The sequence below is a fragment of the Coturnix japonica genome, chromosome 1 (genome assembly GCF_054131305.1).
Source record: "Coturnix japonica strain WE chromosome 1, WE-NBRP24, whole genome shotgun sequence".
In the NCBI taxonomy this organism is placed as follows: domain Eukaryota; kingdom Metazoa; phylum Chordata; class Aves; order Galliformes; family Phasianidae; genus Coturnix; species Coturnix japonica.
This window is the reverse complement of record NC_140663.1, coordinates 57472932-57491252: the sequence shown is the minus strand read 5'-3', so window position 1 is coordinate 57491252 and position 18321 is coordinate 57472932. Positions and strand designations below refer to the sequence as shown.

Genomic DNA, 18321 nt, shown 5'->3' with positions numbered 1-18321 from the left:
CATCCTGGGAAGCAGTAGGCAGGAATTACTCAGAACTTCTCAGCAGCATGTGCAGGATGGAACATTTTCATCCTTAGAAATCTGAATGTGAATTGATTTTAATTTGTGTACATTGGTGAGTTTTCCTAGGTTTTGGAGCTTTTGGAAATCCAGAAGTCAAAGCGTTCCTCAGAGGTTGGAAATGAGCTTGAGAACTGAAACTATCTGCACAAAGATGTGTGAACTGTACTTTCTAAGACTGCTAGGGATGTCCTCACTTTCATATGCCACCACCACCTTACCTACCTACATTCAGCAGTGTGTACCTGCTTGCTAGCACACTCTTCACTGAGATCATTCAACTTGGAGAAGACAGCATGGAATAAGTGATCAAAAACTCAATCCTGCAAATGAAAACTCTCCAGCTCTGGTGTGTGTTTATTAGGAGACTGCAGAAAGACTAACCAAAGCCCAGTTAGTGCTGGCAGTCTCTAGAATGGATCCCAAGCATAGGTGCTGATGCCACATCTAACAAATGGCAGAGATGGAAAGATAAAGTACTGACATGAAAAGATAAAAACACAGGGTAAATTAGAGTTTACATGTCAAAAATTGTTTTCAAGTACAACTATAGTCTAAAAAATGTGAGGAATAAGTGGTGGATTGCCTTTTTTTAATTAGGCTACCATATAAGCAGGAGCCTTGGATTCTTATACCTATAAAGTAGCAGTGAGTGATACAACTCTTCTAGAGACGCTTGGTCAAGAAGTGTCTCTGGAATGAATGATCCTACCTTCAAATCAATGACAATAACCATCTGATGAGTACATTATCAGCACCCCTTCCTTTCCCAAAAGCCCTCTGGGTGTTGAGAAAGCAAGGACAGAGCCTGGTCAAGTAGGAAACTGCTTCCTCCTTAGGTTAGGCACAAACTCACCTTAGGACTGGGAGGACTGGGGAGTTTCTGAGCCGAATTTCTCCCACCCAAATAACCCAACAGATTAAAAATATGCTGTATGCTTGTCTGTGTTCCAGGCTGGGCATACAGAATTCTGCAGAAGGAAAGCACTTGAGCCAGGTAATTAAACATGTCAGCTCTTTATCCAGAAGAGTATTATATTAAATTATGTACAGTAAATATTTTTGGAAGGTGGAATTCTAAAGAGAACTTATTGATTTATGGCGTGGAGCCAAGCTGCTGATGGGGCTGGCAGACGTGTTCAGCATCCAGGGTAAGGTGGGGTATGGTGCAAGCTCAGGAAATGCAGTGTGCTGGAGCAGGGGGAGGCTGCTCCATGCTCTGTGGCTTTCCTTCCTTTTTGCAAGCGCACAGAAAAATTGTGAGCACCCCTTAGTTTTTTGTATGCCTGTTGAATCGATAATGGCATGGTAGAAATGCGCAGTCAGCACTACTGTCTCAGCTGTTCTTGTAAATGGCAACATTAGCACAACTACCCAGCCATAGCAAGCAAGGATGGCAGTGAGGGGAGGGCGGTGAAAAATGTCAGTAATATGGATGGCATTGCCAATGCTGTCAAGGACTGCAGGCAATAAACAGGCAGCTAGAGACATCATTCCAGCTCCCCAGGGAGGCTGGGGTCAGACGTTCATCACTGCTGTTTATTGTGGGGGGGAAATGCTATCTGTGAGACATAGTTGGTACACCTCTGTTATTGCCTTCTGTCAGGGATGTTAGATCCACTTAGGTTTTGGTGATTGTGGGATCCCAGTGCTCCTCAGTTGTGCTTTCCATTTGCATGTATGGGCAGATGAGTCTATAAGTCATCTACCGCATAGGTAGAAAGCAGTCTGAAAGAAATGATGCAACATTAGCTGAGAAGAGGTTAGATAAAGTGAGGAGACTTCTTACATGCAGTATCTTTATTTTATCCCTGAGAATTATTTGCATATGTCTGTTTTAGCAAGGCACATAATCCTTGCATGGCATTGCAAGAGTTTAATGCTACCTATGCCTTCATGTGGCCATGGTGCACACAGCATAGTGATGATAATTCACCTTGCAGCTGTATGATTTTAACAGTGCACAACTGATGTGTATGCAAGGGTTAGACATGAGTGCAGATGTGTTACTGTATATGCATGTGGAGCACTGACCTTCATACTTGCTTCTTGTGAGGGTAAGGTATATGTTATTGAAATGTGAGTGAATGTCAGTTATGAATGTGTATGTACAAGCCTGTGCATGTGGATGTCTGAGTTACAGGTGAAAATTTAGCAGGTAAGTTAATACTTGCTTAGAAGAAACATTGCACACAAGTGCATCTTCATTTATTCTTGGATTTTTCAAAGATAGGTGCTTAGATGGGACAAGATGACATCTATGGTGGGGTTGTAAAAGTATTATTATATGTAGACGTGCATTTATATTGTAAAATATAAAGACATATGAATACATTTTCCTAAGGTCATTTTTTATTTTCTGCTGGGGAAGTTAATAATATCTGTGATAGCTTCCCAAAGGAAGAGAAAGATCCGATGTAGTACAGTGCATGGCATTATGTTCTCTGTGGGGAGCCATCAGTTTGTTATTTAAAGGTGGCTCTTCATTTTGCAGAGGAAGACCATTTCACGTCTAAGTGATGAAAGTCCATTTCACCCATGAAGATTTTAATTTAAAGTGCCCAGTGCCTCTCTTCATCTGGAAAAGAGATATCATTGGATCTTTCTGCAGGTTTCATAATAGAACAACAAATTGGGGTGAGCACGCAGCCTTCTGCGCTGCCCCTTTTCTAATGTTTCCAAAACTAAAGTTTCATAAAGGCACTATTTTGAAGAGATTTTTCACTACAAGCTGCTTATGTTTGAGAAGATAAGTGATACCAGCCTAGGCTTGAATATTAATGCAAGAAAATTTGGAGCATGTTTTCATGTGCATAAATAGGTGGTGGCCAAATATGCAATCAGTACAAAATTTGGAAGCCCAAATAGTAGGTTACAAAGAAGCATGCATGAACATGCTGAGGTTTGAAAGAATGCTTTTGAGTGCTGCCAAACAACCCAGGTGAGGTTTGCATTTCTGCACTCCCTTTTGTACCGCACAGCAGGCAGGAAAGTCTTGAGGCCTTATTGAATCTAGTGACTTTGCTAGAGCCATGTCAGGTTAGGCCAGCTGCGAGGGTTCGGCCCCGGGTCACTAGTGAGAGCTCTGTCACTGGAGACCTAACCTTGCAGTGCTCTTATTGACACCGTTGGCACGTCCCTAATGCAAAAAAGCACAAGAAAAATTTTGGTTGTGAGGCAGTTAAACTCTCTGTAATTTGAAAGTGATTATAACCAGTGGAGAAAATCCTGTTAATTAGGCAATTATATACTCCACTTCTCTTCCAGCCTCCCTCCTTCTTCATTCTCTACCTTGCTTTTCACTTTGGAAATCAGAAGAACAAGCATATTAATTTTGGCTTCCAGTTCTAAATTCATCTCCTGGGTCAACCTTATTCCAGTCAGCTCACATCTCCCTTCAACAGCAGGATGACTTCTGGCATTTCCATACCTTTCTGGGCACAGAAAAGTGGAAGGTGACACTGTGTGTGTCTTTCAGTACAACTTCTCAAGACATCCCAAGTTCCTCTTACAATAACACCTTCCAAGATCAATTGATGTGTTTCCACTGTGGATTGAGGATATTCATTGGTGAAAGTTTTGCTGACCAAACGTCAAAGATTTTGCCATTTTTAAGGTTGTTCTTAAATGCTGAGAAGGTACCCTTGCATCTTCATGCAGTGACCTCTGGGCTGAGGAATATCAACTGTTTTCAAGCTTTTCTAACATGTTTTCACGGTCTCTGCTATGGCAGTTGCTTGTGAAACAGGGACCACACCAGTAATCAAAATCAGTAGTTATGCATGCTTGTTAGAGAAACAGGCCATCAAGACAGTACTTTAGGGGAGACTGAAGTATATTATCAATATAAATAGATATGTGCAAGGCTGGAAAAGAAAGAAGAGAGGAGTATGGGGAGAATCTGCGGTGGCTCAGAATTAGGGTTGTCAACCCTTCCCCGCGCCAGAAGTAGGATGACGCACAGAAGTGGGATGAGGGAGTGGAAATGGAGAGGAAACAAGGGGGAGGCAGGTGGAAGCTAAGGAAGGCTCTGTGGGACCTGTGGAAGTGGAGTAGGAGTGGTTTTGACATGTGAAAACAAGGTTTGGAGCGGGTAGGATGAGTAGAAACATAGCAAGAGTGGGTAGGACCCACAGCTGCTTGAAGAACAGTTTCACATTTCTGACAGATTTCCTCTCATTTGGGTAGAGGGAGCAGTATCCCCTCTGGAACACATCTGGAGGTGATGCGAGAATGGGAAGAAGCTGCTGGGGGGAATCCTTGCCCAGAAAGGCAAGAAATGAGATGGCAAGGGAAAGAGGTGGAGGAGCAAGGGTACAATTTAACCACCCCATGTAGGTCCTTTCCAACATTGTGATTCTATGATTCTATGATCTCTCCCAGTGCTCTTTCAGATAGTGTAAGATGCTGAACTGTGCAGGGCGATGTGCTTTGGGTGTGGGACTAATGCTGTTTCCTTCTATTTATATATCCTCGAGTACCCCGTGGTGACAGAGGTGGTCAGAAAACACTGAGCTGTGTAACATTCCTTATGTCTCTAATGGCTTATTCTCAAACCCAGAGAACTCAGCCCAAGAAATGAGTTCTTACCTCCAGATAAAATATTCTGTCAATATGGTTCAGTTCTGTTTTCAAGATGATTCTTGAATCTTGATTCTTGATGATAGACTATGGCTCTGTGTGTGTACATATATATATGCATTCCGTGTGAGTGTTGTCCTGGCGGTTTGGGACTATTTGCTTATTCAAGGTTGCTGTGATCTGCTGCACAACTAACCCGTTCCCCTGAGCAAGTCATCTGGTGGTGCTTCTGCTCCTTGACCGAAGTCAGACATGCTTTCAATGGAAGAAAGGCAAAGTGAGAATAGAGAACAGCAAATTTCTGATGTCGGTGTAGACAATGTCAAGCTTCCTCGGTTTTCATATGAAATACTTAAATAAGATAACAAAACCTATTAATGAATTGGAGGTGCTTTTATTCATAGGGTGTGTGCTGCTTGGGCTGCTCTCCCACAACGTCACCCATGTGTCCCAGCAGCCAGGCAGGAGCCTGGTGTCCTGCCCTGCATTTCTCTTGCAGTGTATATCAGAGGCATCCTGGCTTGCTACAGAATGGCCGAAGGCACTGACTGGAGAGAGACCTGAAAAAAAATTCCTCTGAGCTGCTCTCTGAAGAGAAACAAGTGTGATAGGTGAGCCTCCTCCCCAGAATACCAAAGAAAAAGAAAATATATCAGAAAAGAGGATGGCAGTGGAAAGGAAGAGGGAGGCAGACAGCCCATTTTCTTGCTTTCCTGAGTGCAGGGGCTGCTTTTGACCCCTGCTTGGATTTGTCTGAGCTGGAGCCAGCACGAGAAGGATGCTTCTGCTGGCTGCTGTTGCCATGGAAACAGCAGAGACAGGGAGGCAAACGGCTACCAGAGATGATGACTTCTGAATTAAAAAGAGGGCATTCCTGCCCTCCACACACCCATAACCCAATTCCCACTGGTTTCTGCACTTTGTCAGCTGTGGGTGTAGCAGCTTTGATGGGAAGGAGGAAGCAGATCTTTACTTATCTTGTGGAATGGTTATTTCCACACCTTTTACAACCCAGCAAAACAAATAAGACTTTTTTTTTTCTTTTTCTTTTTTTCTTTTTCTTCTTTTTCTTGTCTCACAGTTGGCTAATAAATAAATAAATAAATAAATAAATAAATAAATAAAAACACTGCGGTGTGAAATGGCTCTTACCACCCCCTAAAAATTCCCACCCCCTTAGAAACTAAAAGGAAATATCATGGTTTTAATTTCAACTATCGCTTTCATCTCCACTGGGTGTGGGGAGGTGCTGAGAGATGAATTTCTAATGTCTCTCCCAGCCATCAGATATGAGTGCATGGATATGGTACTGACTGAAGTCTGGTACCCACCTCTTCCCATTGGGCATGTTTGGGGGGTGAGGATGGTGGAATGGCCTCTTCTTCAACTTAATCCTGGATTTCCAAATATTTTAGAGAAATTCTTGATTTTCTTATTTTTAAACCGTATGCACCATAGAATCATAGAATGGTTTGGGTTGAAAGAGACCTCTGAGGTCATTCAGTTCTAACCTCCCTGCTGTAAGCAGGGACACCTCCCTCTAGACCAGGTTGCTCACAGCCCCATCCAGCCTGGCCTTGAATACCTCCAGGGAGAGGGCATTCACAGCTTTTCTGGGCACCCTGTGCCAGTGTCTCACCACCCTCACAGTAAAGAATTTCTTCCTGATATCTGCTGTCTATCTTATATAGTCTAAATCTGCCCTCTTCCAGTTTAAAACCATTTCCCCTTGTCCTGTCACTACATACCCTTATAAAAAGTCCCTTTCCAGCTTTTCTGTGGGCCCCCTTCAGGTTCTGGAAGGCCACTATCAGGTCTCCTCATAGCCTTCTCTTCTCTGGGCTGAAGAGCCCAGCTCTCTCAGTCTTTCCTTGTGAAGGAGGTGCTCCAGCCCTCTGATCAACTTCATGGCCTTCCTCTGGACCTGCTCCAACCACTCCATGTCCTTCTTGTGTTGGGGGCTCCAGAACTGGGTGCAGTACTCCATGTGGGGTCTCACAAGAGCAGAGCAGAGGGGCAGAATCACCTCCCTTGACCTGCTGGTCACACTTCTCTTGATGCAACCCAGGATACAGTTGGCCTTATGAGCTGCAGGTGTACACTGATGGCTCATACTGAATCTTTCATCAATCAACACTCCCAAATCCTTCTCCTCAAGCTGCTCTCAAGCCTTTCTACACCCAACATGTACCTGTGCTTGAGACTGCCCCAACCCAGATACAGTACCTTGCACTTGGTATGTATGTGTATATTGTACACCTATACCAGTTCTGTCTTTTGTTGTCAGGATTAGGAGGAACAAAGAGCTGCAAAATCATCAGACAAAGGGGCAAAGTCATCATTAATTCTAAGCCTATTTTTCTACTTTAACATCTATACAGTTAAGTTCTTCTGTTTTTACCCTTTTATCAAAGAACAACTCAGGTGGGTCCTTGACTTGGTATATTCAGCACGTGACAGGGCTCTCCTTTACAGTCATTTTATTGATCTGCAACATCCCATAGGAAAGGATTTTAAGTCTCAATTCCAGCCTTCCTGAAGCTGTGGTATGTCCCATGCCAGACCCACATGCAGTGGGCACTGAACAACTTCTCACCCACAATGTCAGACTAATAGTCTCCAAAATCCCAGTTCTCCCATTTTAAACCCCCACCTTTGCATTTCCAAGTAGATTTCTCAGAGGGCAGATTGGTAGCACAGTGTACATGCTATAGAAATATACAACATTTTACTCACCCTATGGGCCTTGGTTCTAAAAGACCTAGAGAAGAAAATTGATGTATAGTAAGGTGAAGTACAGAAGGTCAGAAACAGAAGTGTTCATACATTTCCCTGTTTATCTCACCCCTGCATGACTCCTCCACCATTTCTGATGGTATTAGCTCCAGTCCTATCAAAATACATATTTAGTTTGGGGGAAGACATCCTTATTGTGTTTGAGATCTGTTTTTGAATTCCTTAGACTGTCTTTTCTTCCCTACTTCTGCGAATCCCAATCCGTCTTCTCTCAGTAATCTCTCCGCAGCCGTTGGCTGTGGGCAGACAATCAGGACTGGTGACATTTGGTGCCTAATCCTCCTCAGAGCCTTCCCCTGAGCTTCAATGTCCAGTAGCTGTTGAGAACATTTGTTAGCTCCCAAGCTTGGGGCCCAAGCAGGAAATTAGTATTTTTAAGAGATGGAGATGCATTTGTTATTGACATCTGTTCTTGTTTTAATGAGGAGAATTAGAAAGAAGGAGGAAGAGTTTCAGATAGAATTAAGTTTCCCTTTTCTCCAGTGGGAGTCCACATTATAAGGCCTTCAAAAGGTGCTGCTGAGTCTCTAGTAATGGAGAAGGAAATCACTTGCAGGCCAATAAAAATCCAAAGAGCAGTTAAGCATTAATCCATGTCACTGCAGTTTCCTGAATCCCCTTCTTCCTGGGATGGTTCCTCCTGAGTTAAATTCTAGTGAATCACAGCCGTATTTTCCCCTCCTTGACTTAACCACTGCTTTGGAATGCTGTTCTTCATGTTCTTCACAAGAGGTCCTTCTCTGCAATAAAGACTGTTCGAGGAGTGAGATTGCTGTCTGACATACTAATTCAATCACTGGCCTTTGTTAATCTATTACATCAGCCTATCGTGTCTTCTGATCTGCTTTTTGCTGGAAAGAGCTGTTGCAGCAATGAAACTGCTGCTGCCTCCATTAGTTTCTATTTAACTTGTTCATTGGGAATTCAGTTTGTTGTGACACTCTGTAGCTTAGCAGGCAGCCTACACCAATGAGCATGTTTTGATTCTTGATTCTCAATGGCTTTGAATCAGGAAATTGATAAGATTTAAAACCATAAAAAACAACAACAGCAAAGAACACCGAAAAAACAAATACTTTCCTCCACACATTTTGTCCTTTCCTTGAAATAGAAAGGAAACAGTTCCTGTGTCCTGTTCTTGCATCTTCAGTGTTTTCTCTTGCTCTGTTTCTGCCATTCCTTGCTTCCCCCTCACATCTTTGCTCTGACCTTCTAATAGAATGGGGCATATTTTGGTTAAAAAAAGATTGTCCTGTGAAGACAGGCTACTGGCTTGCACTCCTAACTGTGAAATAAATACTTTGGATAGCCTCTCTAGACAGATGTGTTCATAGCACTACAAGGGATTCACCATGCTGGTTCTTCTTCTGAGAGAAATTCCATCTTTACTGCAGCATCATTTCTGCTTTTATCTCCTATTTTTCAGTTCAGCTTTGCTTGTTTCCTTGTGTTGCTTGGATTGTGATGGAGCATTCTAGGAAGGCTCCCACTGATCCTTCATTTTGGAGGTGGTGGGGAAGGTATCAATAACAGTCTCTCTGGACACTACTGATATTGAAAATATCAGACCAAAGATTTTCATATTTTTAGAGACATTTATTTGCAATGTATTGATATAATAGCTTGTATATATTATAACAATGTATAGCGATGTATTATATGCAAGATATTATTGCATAGCATTTATATTATGGCAATGCATAATAGAATTGTCATCGTTAGCTTAAGCACCCAAAGCTAAGGGGTAAGCTACCGAGGGGGCGGCCTCTTGCAGGGCGGCTGTGGGTCCTCGTCGTCCTCGGCTCTTCTCTTTGGGACCCGCCGGGCCGTCCCAGGCGAGTGGCCGGGAGCGGAGGGGCTGCTGCCCTGGGCAGAGGGAGCTGCTGCCGCCGCCGGCTCCATCTCCTCGTGGGGCCGCTCCGCTTCCCTCGCCGTGTGTGCGGCGGGGCCGTGACTGGGACCCGCACGAATGTCGGCCCCTGCCGTGCCGGGCTGCTCCTCTCTGATGGACGTCGAGGGGCTGCCATAGAGTCCGGGCCTCGATGGGAAGGTCACCTGTGGGGAGGCTGCGAAGCCAGGGGCGGCCACACGGCTGTCCTCCTGCCCCCGGGATGCAGGACCCTCCCCGTGCCCCCCAGACACGTGGTCGCCCTGCAGACGGGGCGGCCTCTTGCAGGGCGGCTGTGGGTCCTCGTCGTCGTCGGCTCTTCTCTTCGGGGGCCGCCGGGTCCTCTCAGGAGAGTGGCCGGGAGCGGAGGGGCTGCTGCCCTGGGCAGAGGGAGCTGCTGCCGCCGCTGGCTCCATCTCCTCGTTTATCGGAGGAATGTCAGCCCCTGCTGTGCTGGGCTGCTCCTCTCCGGCAGATGTTGTGGTGCTGCCATAGAATTCGGGCCTTGATGGGAGGGTCAGCTGTGCGGAGGCTTCCGGGCCAGGGGCGGCCACACGGCTGTCCTCCTGCCCCCAGGCTGCAGGTTCTTCCTCCTGCCCCCCAGACACGTGGGTGCCCTGCAGACCCAGCAGTCTGTGGGCCTCCTGGCTGCATTGGCACACGATGGTGTCGACCAGCTCCTGGATGAACGGCTCAGCTTCATCCCTCAGCACAGGCCATATCAGGTCTGCCAGCCGCTCAGTGTCCAGCCTGATGTCACACAGGCCGTTCTGGATGAAGCTCTCTGCAGCCAGTGTTGGCCACCAGTACATGCCCAACACGGTGCTCAGCCTTTGGCGCAGCCAGGGCAGCACAGGGGCCAGGATCTCTGGGTGCAGCTGGAACAACTGTGCCCAGGTCTCAGCAGGGAGACCGCCTGCTGTAGGCTCCTCCTCGTCCTCCTCCTCATCAGCCTCCACACCTTCTTCTTCATCTGCCTCCTCATCCTCTTCCTCATCTGAGGATGGCAGAGGAGACATCAGAGGAGATGAAGGGCTGAAGCCGAAGGTCCGAGCAATGCCCTCCTGGAAGCAGGCAGGTACTGGTGGTGCTGGAGGCCAGATGACGAAGTTCAGGTCGTCGTCATCCCACTCAGCGACCTTGACCACTTCCATGTCCCTTCTGCAGAGCGGGCAGCTCTTGTTCTGCTTGCCCCAGCGCAGGATGCAGCCGAGGCAGAACCCATGATGGCACGGCACCGCGTAGGCAATGTCCTTGCGCACATCATTGCAGATGGGACATACCCATTGCTGCTCCGCTGCCATGGTCCTTATGCTGTGGCCCACTGTTCTTCACCAGAGCCTCAGCGGTAAATGTAGAGCACTGCAAGAGGGAAAGAGGCCGCGATCATTCTCCATCCCATGGACAGAGAGAAGAAATGCCCAGGTCCCTCAGTATGACACCTTCCCGGCCCTAAGGGGCCACCCCATGCTCCATGCCCTCAGAGGTCTCTCAGGCTGCAGCCCTGGCCCTGGCAGCTCCCCAAGTCCCAGCACGCACCCAGTCTCTACCCTGGGGGACTTGTCCCCACCCAGCTCACCTCTGCTGCTATGAGTGCGCCCTGTGGGGTCCCGGCTGCCTGAGGCAGGCAGGCCAGGGAAATACAGGTGCTGGCTGTAGGGACAGGCAGCGAGAGCCGCTGCCAGCAGTGCCCAAAGCACAGCCCAGCACCCAAGACAAATGCTCGCTCCACTTCCAACCTCGCACAAGCGCTCGGCAGGAGTCCAGGCTCGAGACTGACTGGGCCAGGCTCCCTGCGCCCAAAGATGAACAGTGATGGTGCTGTCGTCACAATGTGTCTCTCTGTGACATCACAGCCTGTGGCTCAGCGTATCTGCATGTGTTCCTGAGGCCTTTTAAACATGCCTGCAAGATGCACAGTTTCTAAATGTTGCTTCTTTTCCTTGTTGTTGTAGAGGAGAGTGCTCATCATCAATGAATTCAGCATGTTTCCTCAGCAGCCTCATGGCTTTTGAGTGCTCTGCGGTCCTTTAGGGCAAAATAAATGGCATAAACATCATGTTTGCTGGTGATAGATTGGTGGAGGGAGAGAAATCGGGGCACAGAGCGGCTCCAGCTCTGTTTTGGATAGAACTGAGACTTTGTGGAAAAGAAAGGTTTGAGGGATGGGTGGAGGGAAATGTTATGAGGTTTAACAAAGGCAAGTGTCAAGTCCTATATGTGGGAGGGAGGTTGGATAAAATGAACTCCAGAGGTTCCTTGCTACCCCTACAATTCTGTGTACATGGAGTTAAATTAAACCTTACAGAAACCCCAACATGTTGTTTTATCACATTTCTTGTTAATTTAGTAAGGGTAATTGTTATCCAGGATAACTCAACATCTCTTCCCACATTGCTCCTGACATTCGAAGTTTGTCCATAGTTCAGTTTGCATGAGAGATCATAGCCACTGAACGGCCTTGTCACCAATTTAGTGTAAAAGGTGTCTCTTTTTTGGCAAGTGTGTCACAATGGCATTTATTTCTCATTCAATTAGCTAGGGAACACATGTGATATCATAAATATTGTACAATGTGGTAGACAGGTGAAGAACCTCATTGCAATTATAATAAATCTGCCAAGCATTTTCACTTACGGTAACTGCTTCTGTGTTGCCCTGCTAGGTCTTAGGGAGATGCCAACATTCATATTGGTAAGTGTGTGTGTTTGTGAGATGTATTAATGTTCCTTTGGGCTGAGAATGAAATTATCAACTCATAGTGCTCTTTTAAAATGTGAATTCACATTCCCATAAGCCAGCGTCCTGTCTCACAGGACCATCTCTTTTCTGTAAAATAGCTGTTGATTAAAATCCCCTTCTAAAATCTGCCTTAAAGAAAGATGGTTCTCAACTTGTATTGAAACGTTTAACTTGTCAAGTAAATAGGTTACACTGAATGGAAAATAGTTGGATATTGTTGTTCAGTGGTTGTGCTGTGCCATGAAAAATAAATTTCTTTCTAGTTGTAATGTCTCCTGCAATGCCACTAAAAATGTGGAAACAAGCATGATGTTCATCATGAAGATCTGAAAATGGCTATACTGAGTTTATGTAGTCTTTCTGGAGAAAACACAGCTACAGTGAATTGCTTTACAGCTAAATATTACAGATTTACATCAGTGTAAGTAGGACAGGATTTGCTCTGCTATTTCTACCCCCTCCTTTAGGTACTTTGCCAAAGAGGGCTAATTATAAGACTGACTCACCTCTCCATTCCTGCTCAGGTTTCTGCTACCATTTAAATGAGCCAGGCTGTGAGGCTGCATCAGCCTGTGTTCTCTGCACTCCCACCTTGCTCTTTTTTCCTCCATTTTCAGATATCATGTGCATTCCTTCACTCTTTCCCCCCAGAGCACCTGTCCCCGTGCTTGCAGCCTTCGCCATTTGGCTTCCTTTTTGTGAAGCGCTTGTCTCTGCTCGTGCTGCCTACAACACTTCACAGGGATTTAGCATTTCTCTGCTTCATCTGGATTGCAGCTGTTTTTTATTTTTCTTTGCTTTTACACAGCTGTCATCAAGATCATTTGCTAGATTTTAGGTGAGAGCTGTGGAGGCAGAAGAACAGAAATTACTCAGCTTGGGTCAGTCCCTACCAAGCCTGCATCATAGGGCAAGAGAAAGGTTTCACAGCGGGAGCCTGGAAACCTTTCCTATTTCACAGGCAGTCTTTCAGCATATTTTCAAAGAGCTTTGCCTTGCATAGCATCCTCTCATGTTTCCTTTTGATATTCTCACTCTCCGTCTCATATTTTGTTCTATCTTCATATCAGAACTGTGTATGGTGCCAACTCATTCTGAGCTGTCATTACGGTAGCTGGAGCGCTGACACCACAGGCCAGTTTTTGTAGTTTTGATTGTGGATTTTAGGTTACTGAGTGGTTGCTGCTGGTCTGTGATGTGATTTCTGAAGGAAGCTTCTCGAGAGCGCTCAGACTGTCTTCGGGACAACTGAAGGAAAGGGCAGGATGTGTCTCCTTGGTGCCTCTTGGGCTCTATTTGGGGCTAATTGTTAGGTCTGCAAGACATGAATTCAAACCATAGCTGCTCATGTTTGGTTTGTCAAAGACAGAGCAGGAAGATGATATCTTCCAGTTATGTTTCCTCTCATACATCAGTATGAAACTGGAGAGGAGGGGCAAGCAGCATAAAACTGACTTTGTATAAGCTGTCTACTCCTTTAGAAGGGACACAGTATGACATTCTCATATAAATGCTTGAATTAGAGTGGAAATGGCTTTTAGCTTCTTGTGATATGTGCTCTGTTGTGATCCACTTGAGCCAGACTACAGAAGTACTTGTTATTCATCTTAGAATCATTGTAGAACCATAGAGTCATTAAGGCTGGAACTCTGGGGACTCTAGGATCTTCAAGTCCTGTTGTCAACCCATCGCCACTCATCTTGGACTAGGTATAATAACACTGACCACTTTGTGGCTCCTGTATTGCAAGTATTCTCAGTCTCCTTCATACTGTAAGCTTCTGGATCTTCCTTCCAATCAGCTGTCCAGCACAGCCACCCCAGTGGCAGAAGAGGCCATTATTTACTTGTGACAGCAGCTGCCTGTTGAGGAAAAGATGATGTGAAGAGGGTATGTAGTGTATTTTAGGCAGGGATTTATTGAACAGGCAGACAAAAAACTGATACTCATCAAGACACGCATGGTTTGTAGCATGTCTCTGGGGAACCTGTGTGCAGGAGTTTGCCTCCCAGTTGTTACAGCTGGAATTCAGTGCTTTGGGAAGACGCGCTTGAAAGCCAGGGATAGAAGTGACATCCACTCTAGCACTGAGAAGTGGAGCACTGCAGTTGAAAGGGAGTCCCCAGGCCAGAGATACAAATGCTACAGCTGCTATTCTTAACCACTTAAGCTCAGCAAGATCCATTGCCCTGGCTTCAAGAGAAATCTCTGCATCAAAGGGACTGATTCTCTTTCAAATTAGTCTGGTCTAAAAAAGAACTGTTTTGTAGGCCATCGCTGATATAATCAGGGGAACAGCATTGAAAGCTGACTCTACCAATTCCATCATTGTATCAATGCTAACTGTATGCTGAAAATTTCCCATTATCCCATTTAACAAGAATAGTTTCCAGGTATGGGAAACTATGGAGGATAATATAGCACCCACTCTCTGAAGAGGATCCAGCTCCAGACTGTCTCGCTCCAATTTAGGAGTGAGGCAAAGGTTCTTTTGATATGTTATGCCCGGCATGAGATTAAGAAGAAGAGCATTCAAATGTTGATCCAACCAGTTTATTAGAAATTATAGACAACTGAGGGGATGGGGAAGGGAGAGCGACGAATATCAAAATTAGGATGATAGGGAAGGGAAAGTAGGCGATAGAAAAGGTAGAAAAGAGCAAGAATTACAATAAAGCAGGGAATAATCACCTCCTGGATGCAGCAGCGTCCCGTAGCACGTTGTAACGTTGGTTCGGGGCAAAATAAGTGTAGGGGAGAGCAGCAGCGGAGTAGCAGGCCACAGGCAGCAGATCGGTGAAACACAGAGAAGGTGGTCAAAGTAGCGAGGTCTCAAGAAGTGGAGTCTCGGGCAGCGAGGTCTCACGGAGCAGAGTCTCGGGCAGCAATCCCAGGAGAGACAGTAGGCAGCAGTAGGACAACGGTGGAGGAATCTGAGGTCAGTTACCTAAAAGGTTCTTCAGCATGCAGGCATCTTCTTCAGCATGCAGGCGTTCACGTAGAGAGGCATCTTATGACAGAAAACCTCCTTGTTTCCGTAGTGAGGCATCTGGTGTCAGAAAACCTCAAATTCGGGGTTTGTCTGTGCCCTTTTTATCCTTCTTCTTCCCAGCCTTCGTGACATTTCTGGAAGGCTCGGGTCAGAGTCATGTGAATTCCTCAGAGATGGCCATCTTCCTTGAGATAGGCCCACACAAAAAGACCACTTTAGGGCCATTAATCTGCATCTTATCTCCCTTTCCGTCGCTTGTCGCTCCCGGACTTGTCCATCTCTTGAACAAAGGGATTTCTCGAACCTCGGTTCCTGTGTGTCTCAGACAAAGGGAGCCCTGGAACCTTGGCCAGGACTTGCCTGAACTTGTCCATTTCAGCAAACTTTGAGACAGGAATGCAAAAAGCATGGCCTCTTACACAGACTCAGCTTGGATGTCCTCGTTGAAGCTTGCTGGCCTGTTCTGCTCAGTACCCGAAGAGTTCCCAAAACAGCCAGGCTGGAAGAGATACCTAGGAAGGCAGTTAGGGCTGGCCTCATTCAGTAGGCTGAATTGTAGTGCTTGAAGTTTTCTTGGCTGCTCTACAAGCAGAGACAGACCTGTTACACTGCACAGAAACAAAGGATCCCCTACACAACTAGTAGGACAGAAAAAAAACAAACCTTGTTTTGAGGTACAAACACATCGGATGGCTCATGCCATGGATTCTGTGTACAAAGGGAATCAGCTTTGATCTGGAAGCAGGGACATGTGTTTGCATGGACCTGGTAAGCTGACTGTATCTATAGATATCTTGAGAGAACCAGCCCTGCTCTGTGGTACAGTATGCTCACCAACCAAGTGCTCTACCTGCAGATAATTGAAGTGGGCAGTGGCTTTCTGGTGACCTCGTTGTTGGAAAGAACTGAAGCTAGAATTCCTTCCCCATCTGCGTGGGCTAATGAAGGCATTTCCTTATGGACAGTTGCCCCTTTAAGCAGAGAACTCTCAGGGTCAGTGTGTGGCAGGGATGCTCAGTTTGATGCACTCTGAAGGGAGAATTCCTGTTTTTTGAAACAAAAATAATAATAGCATATATGTGCATAATATATATTTAGCAATTGAAATATTGCTGATTTGGAACTTACTCTCTTGCAGTTGTGTACAGGAATAAATTTAGGTTCACATTTTGGACAGTTTACAAACTGCAGGATGTATATGGTGGCTTTTTACATACACCATAACCAACCAGATCACCATCTGTGAGATAACATATTTATAGAACTGGAAAACCAAGGTAGCTGCAAACGACTTAATGTTTTTAAGAGAGCTAGAATACGCTGGATTTTTTCAGTATTTATCTAAAGAAGATCACAAACTCGGTCTTCGGAATTTGATTCATCCTAATAGGACACAGCAGGATGACTTCAATGAGACTTTTGAGAGCAGTTTCAGAAGCAGAGGATTCCCTGTCTGAAGACCTAAACCAGGACAATAAAAACAGTTGTTTTAATGCTTCCACAGGGTGTGATGCGGTTATGCTAATTTGCACCACACTGCCGAAGACTCTGCTTCTTTAATGACAGTAATGTCTTAGTTAGACCACTGGCTTAGTAACTGCCTCTTAAGATGCAGTGGATGAATCAGAGATTTGAGAACAAACAAAGCAAATTAACATTGTCAGCTCATTCTTGAGTACGGAGTGCAGTTTCTCTTTGCTCTTGCAGACAGCTTCAGAGGTGGGGGAACTTGGAAGATGGGAGATAGTCAAAATAGAAAATTGAATGCTACCTACATGTGCTTTACAGACTCCTCTTATTGTGGTTTTCAGTGACAGAAGGCTAATTGATTCCCTCCTGTGTTGAACTCCAAGCGATGTTATCATCACCATAGTCATAATGTGCAGCCTGATGGTAACCCTGACTATGGCCATGGGGTTGGAATTGGACAGTTTAAAGGTCTCTTCCATCCCAAGCCAATCTATAGTTCTGGAATTCTTATTTTTTATCTTTCTTGGCACAGGGACCATTATCACTGTCACCAACATATTTCTGTTTTCCTCATGCTTCAGCAAAGGCACTGAGGTCAGAATGGAGAATGTGTTGTGAGAGAGTCAGAAGAATCTGGGTCATAGATCACTGACCGTTTTCACCCCATTACTTCCAAGAAGGCTGAGACCCGGTGACAATCACAGAGGGGATTAAGTTGGGTTTCCAGTTTGTAGGTACTTGCACCCCATAGGTACAAGGGACATAATCAAAACTGAAGGATTGTAGTGCACATCCACCAAGTGCAGTTCAGAATTATCTGGAGGTACTAGAATTTATGAGAAGGCTAGAGGTGGGTGCCAAGAAAAGTCCTTGGCAAGTATCTCTCTCAGCTGTGCACGGGACTTGTGTTGGGCAAAACTGTGGATTGAACTCCTGTGAAGTCCAGGTGTCTTTAACACTCTCTGGTTACATCATGAGTCATTTTTTGGAAGTGATTCCTTTCCCTTCTGGTTTGTTTCAGGCCTTTTTTTTAGCAATCACTTGCCCTATTGTACATTATTTTATCTCACATCTTTTGTAAACAGACAGCTGCCAAAAACATTTAGGTGCAAATTGTACTGGCTAGCCTTTCTGCCACACTCTGAGTAGTATGACCAAGGACTGAATGAGGTGATCAGGGAGATAGATAGCTCATAAACTTCATTGTTGCTTTCTCAGCTGAGGGCACAAGCACATTGATAAAGCAATGTGAAGAAGGTTATAATGGTGATAGCTGAATCACAGGGAAAGGGCTTGGATCAGCTCTCCACTGGCCAGGTACACCATGATTCTACCTGAAGGTGAGACAAGCCACACTCATATCCATTCTGCCAGATGTTTGTCTAACTTGCTCTGCCTTTGAAACTGCAGTCATTGGATCATTCCTGTTGCCTCCTGTGCTGTCTGGAGTATGAAGGTGGTGGGCTTTTATCTCTTAAGTCTGTCAACGTAGCACTTCACATGGGCGTTACCTCATTTGAAATAAAAGACACGCATAAAGTTATACCCCAACCTACAGCACCTCTGTGCTTCTGTTGAAGGAGTGTGGGCCATTACTGTCACCTAATGAATATTGGTTTTAAGCCAGATAGCATCAGGCCTTGCTTGGTATGCATTGCTCACTGTTAATCATCAGAACTGGAGATAAACAAAGTCTCAAGTGAATGAGTTTCTTGGCTCTGTTCTTATGGGCTCTTGGCAGATGATGTTTTGTCTTCCATGAAAATTGAGGAGTGGTATCTGTGAAAGATGA

The 18321-nt window shown here is 45.4% G+C and overlaps 2 protein-coding genes across 6 annotated transcripts in view; one reads left to right on the top strand and one right to left on the bottom strand.

Moving 5' to 3' along the window:
• TMEM178B (transmembrane protein 178B) overlaps positions 1-18321 on the top strand; it is a 229771-nt gene that overhangs the window by 118750 nt on the left and 92700 nt on the right. The gene's annotated exons all lie outside the window — the stretch shown is intronic.
• Positions 7766-10629, bottom strand: LOC146762436 (uncharacterized). Its single transcript, XM_085521516.1, has 2 exons — positions 9907-10629; positions 7766-9558 (listed from the first exon to the last, which is right to left on the bottom strand). The coding sequence occupies exons 1-2, from the start codon at positions 10627-10629 to the stop codon at positions 9187-9189; spliced, it is 1095 nt and encodes a 364-aa protein (XP_085377642.1). The 3' UTR covers positions 7766-9186.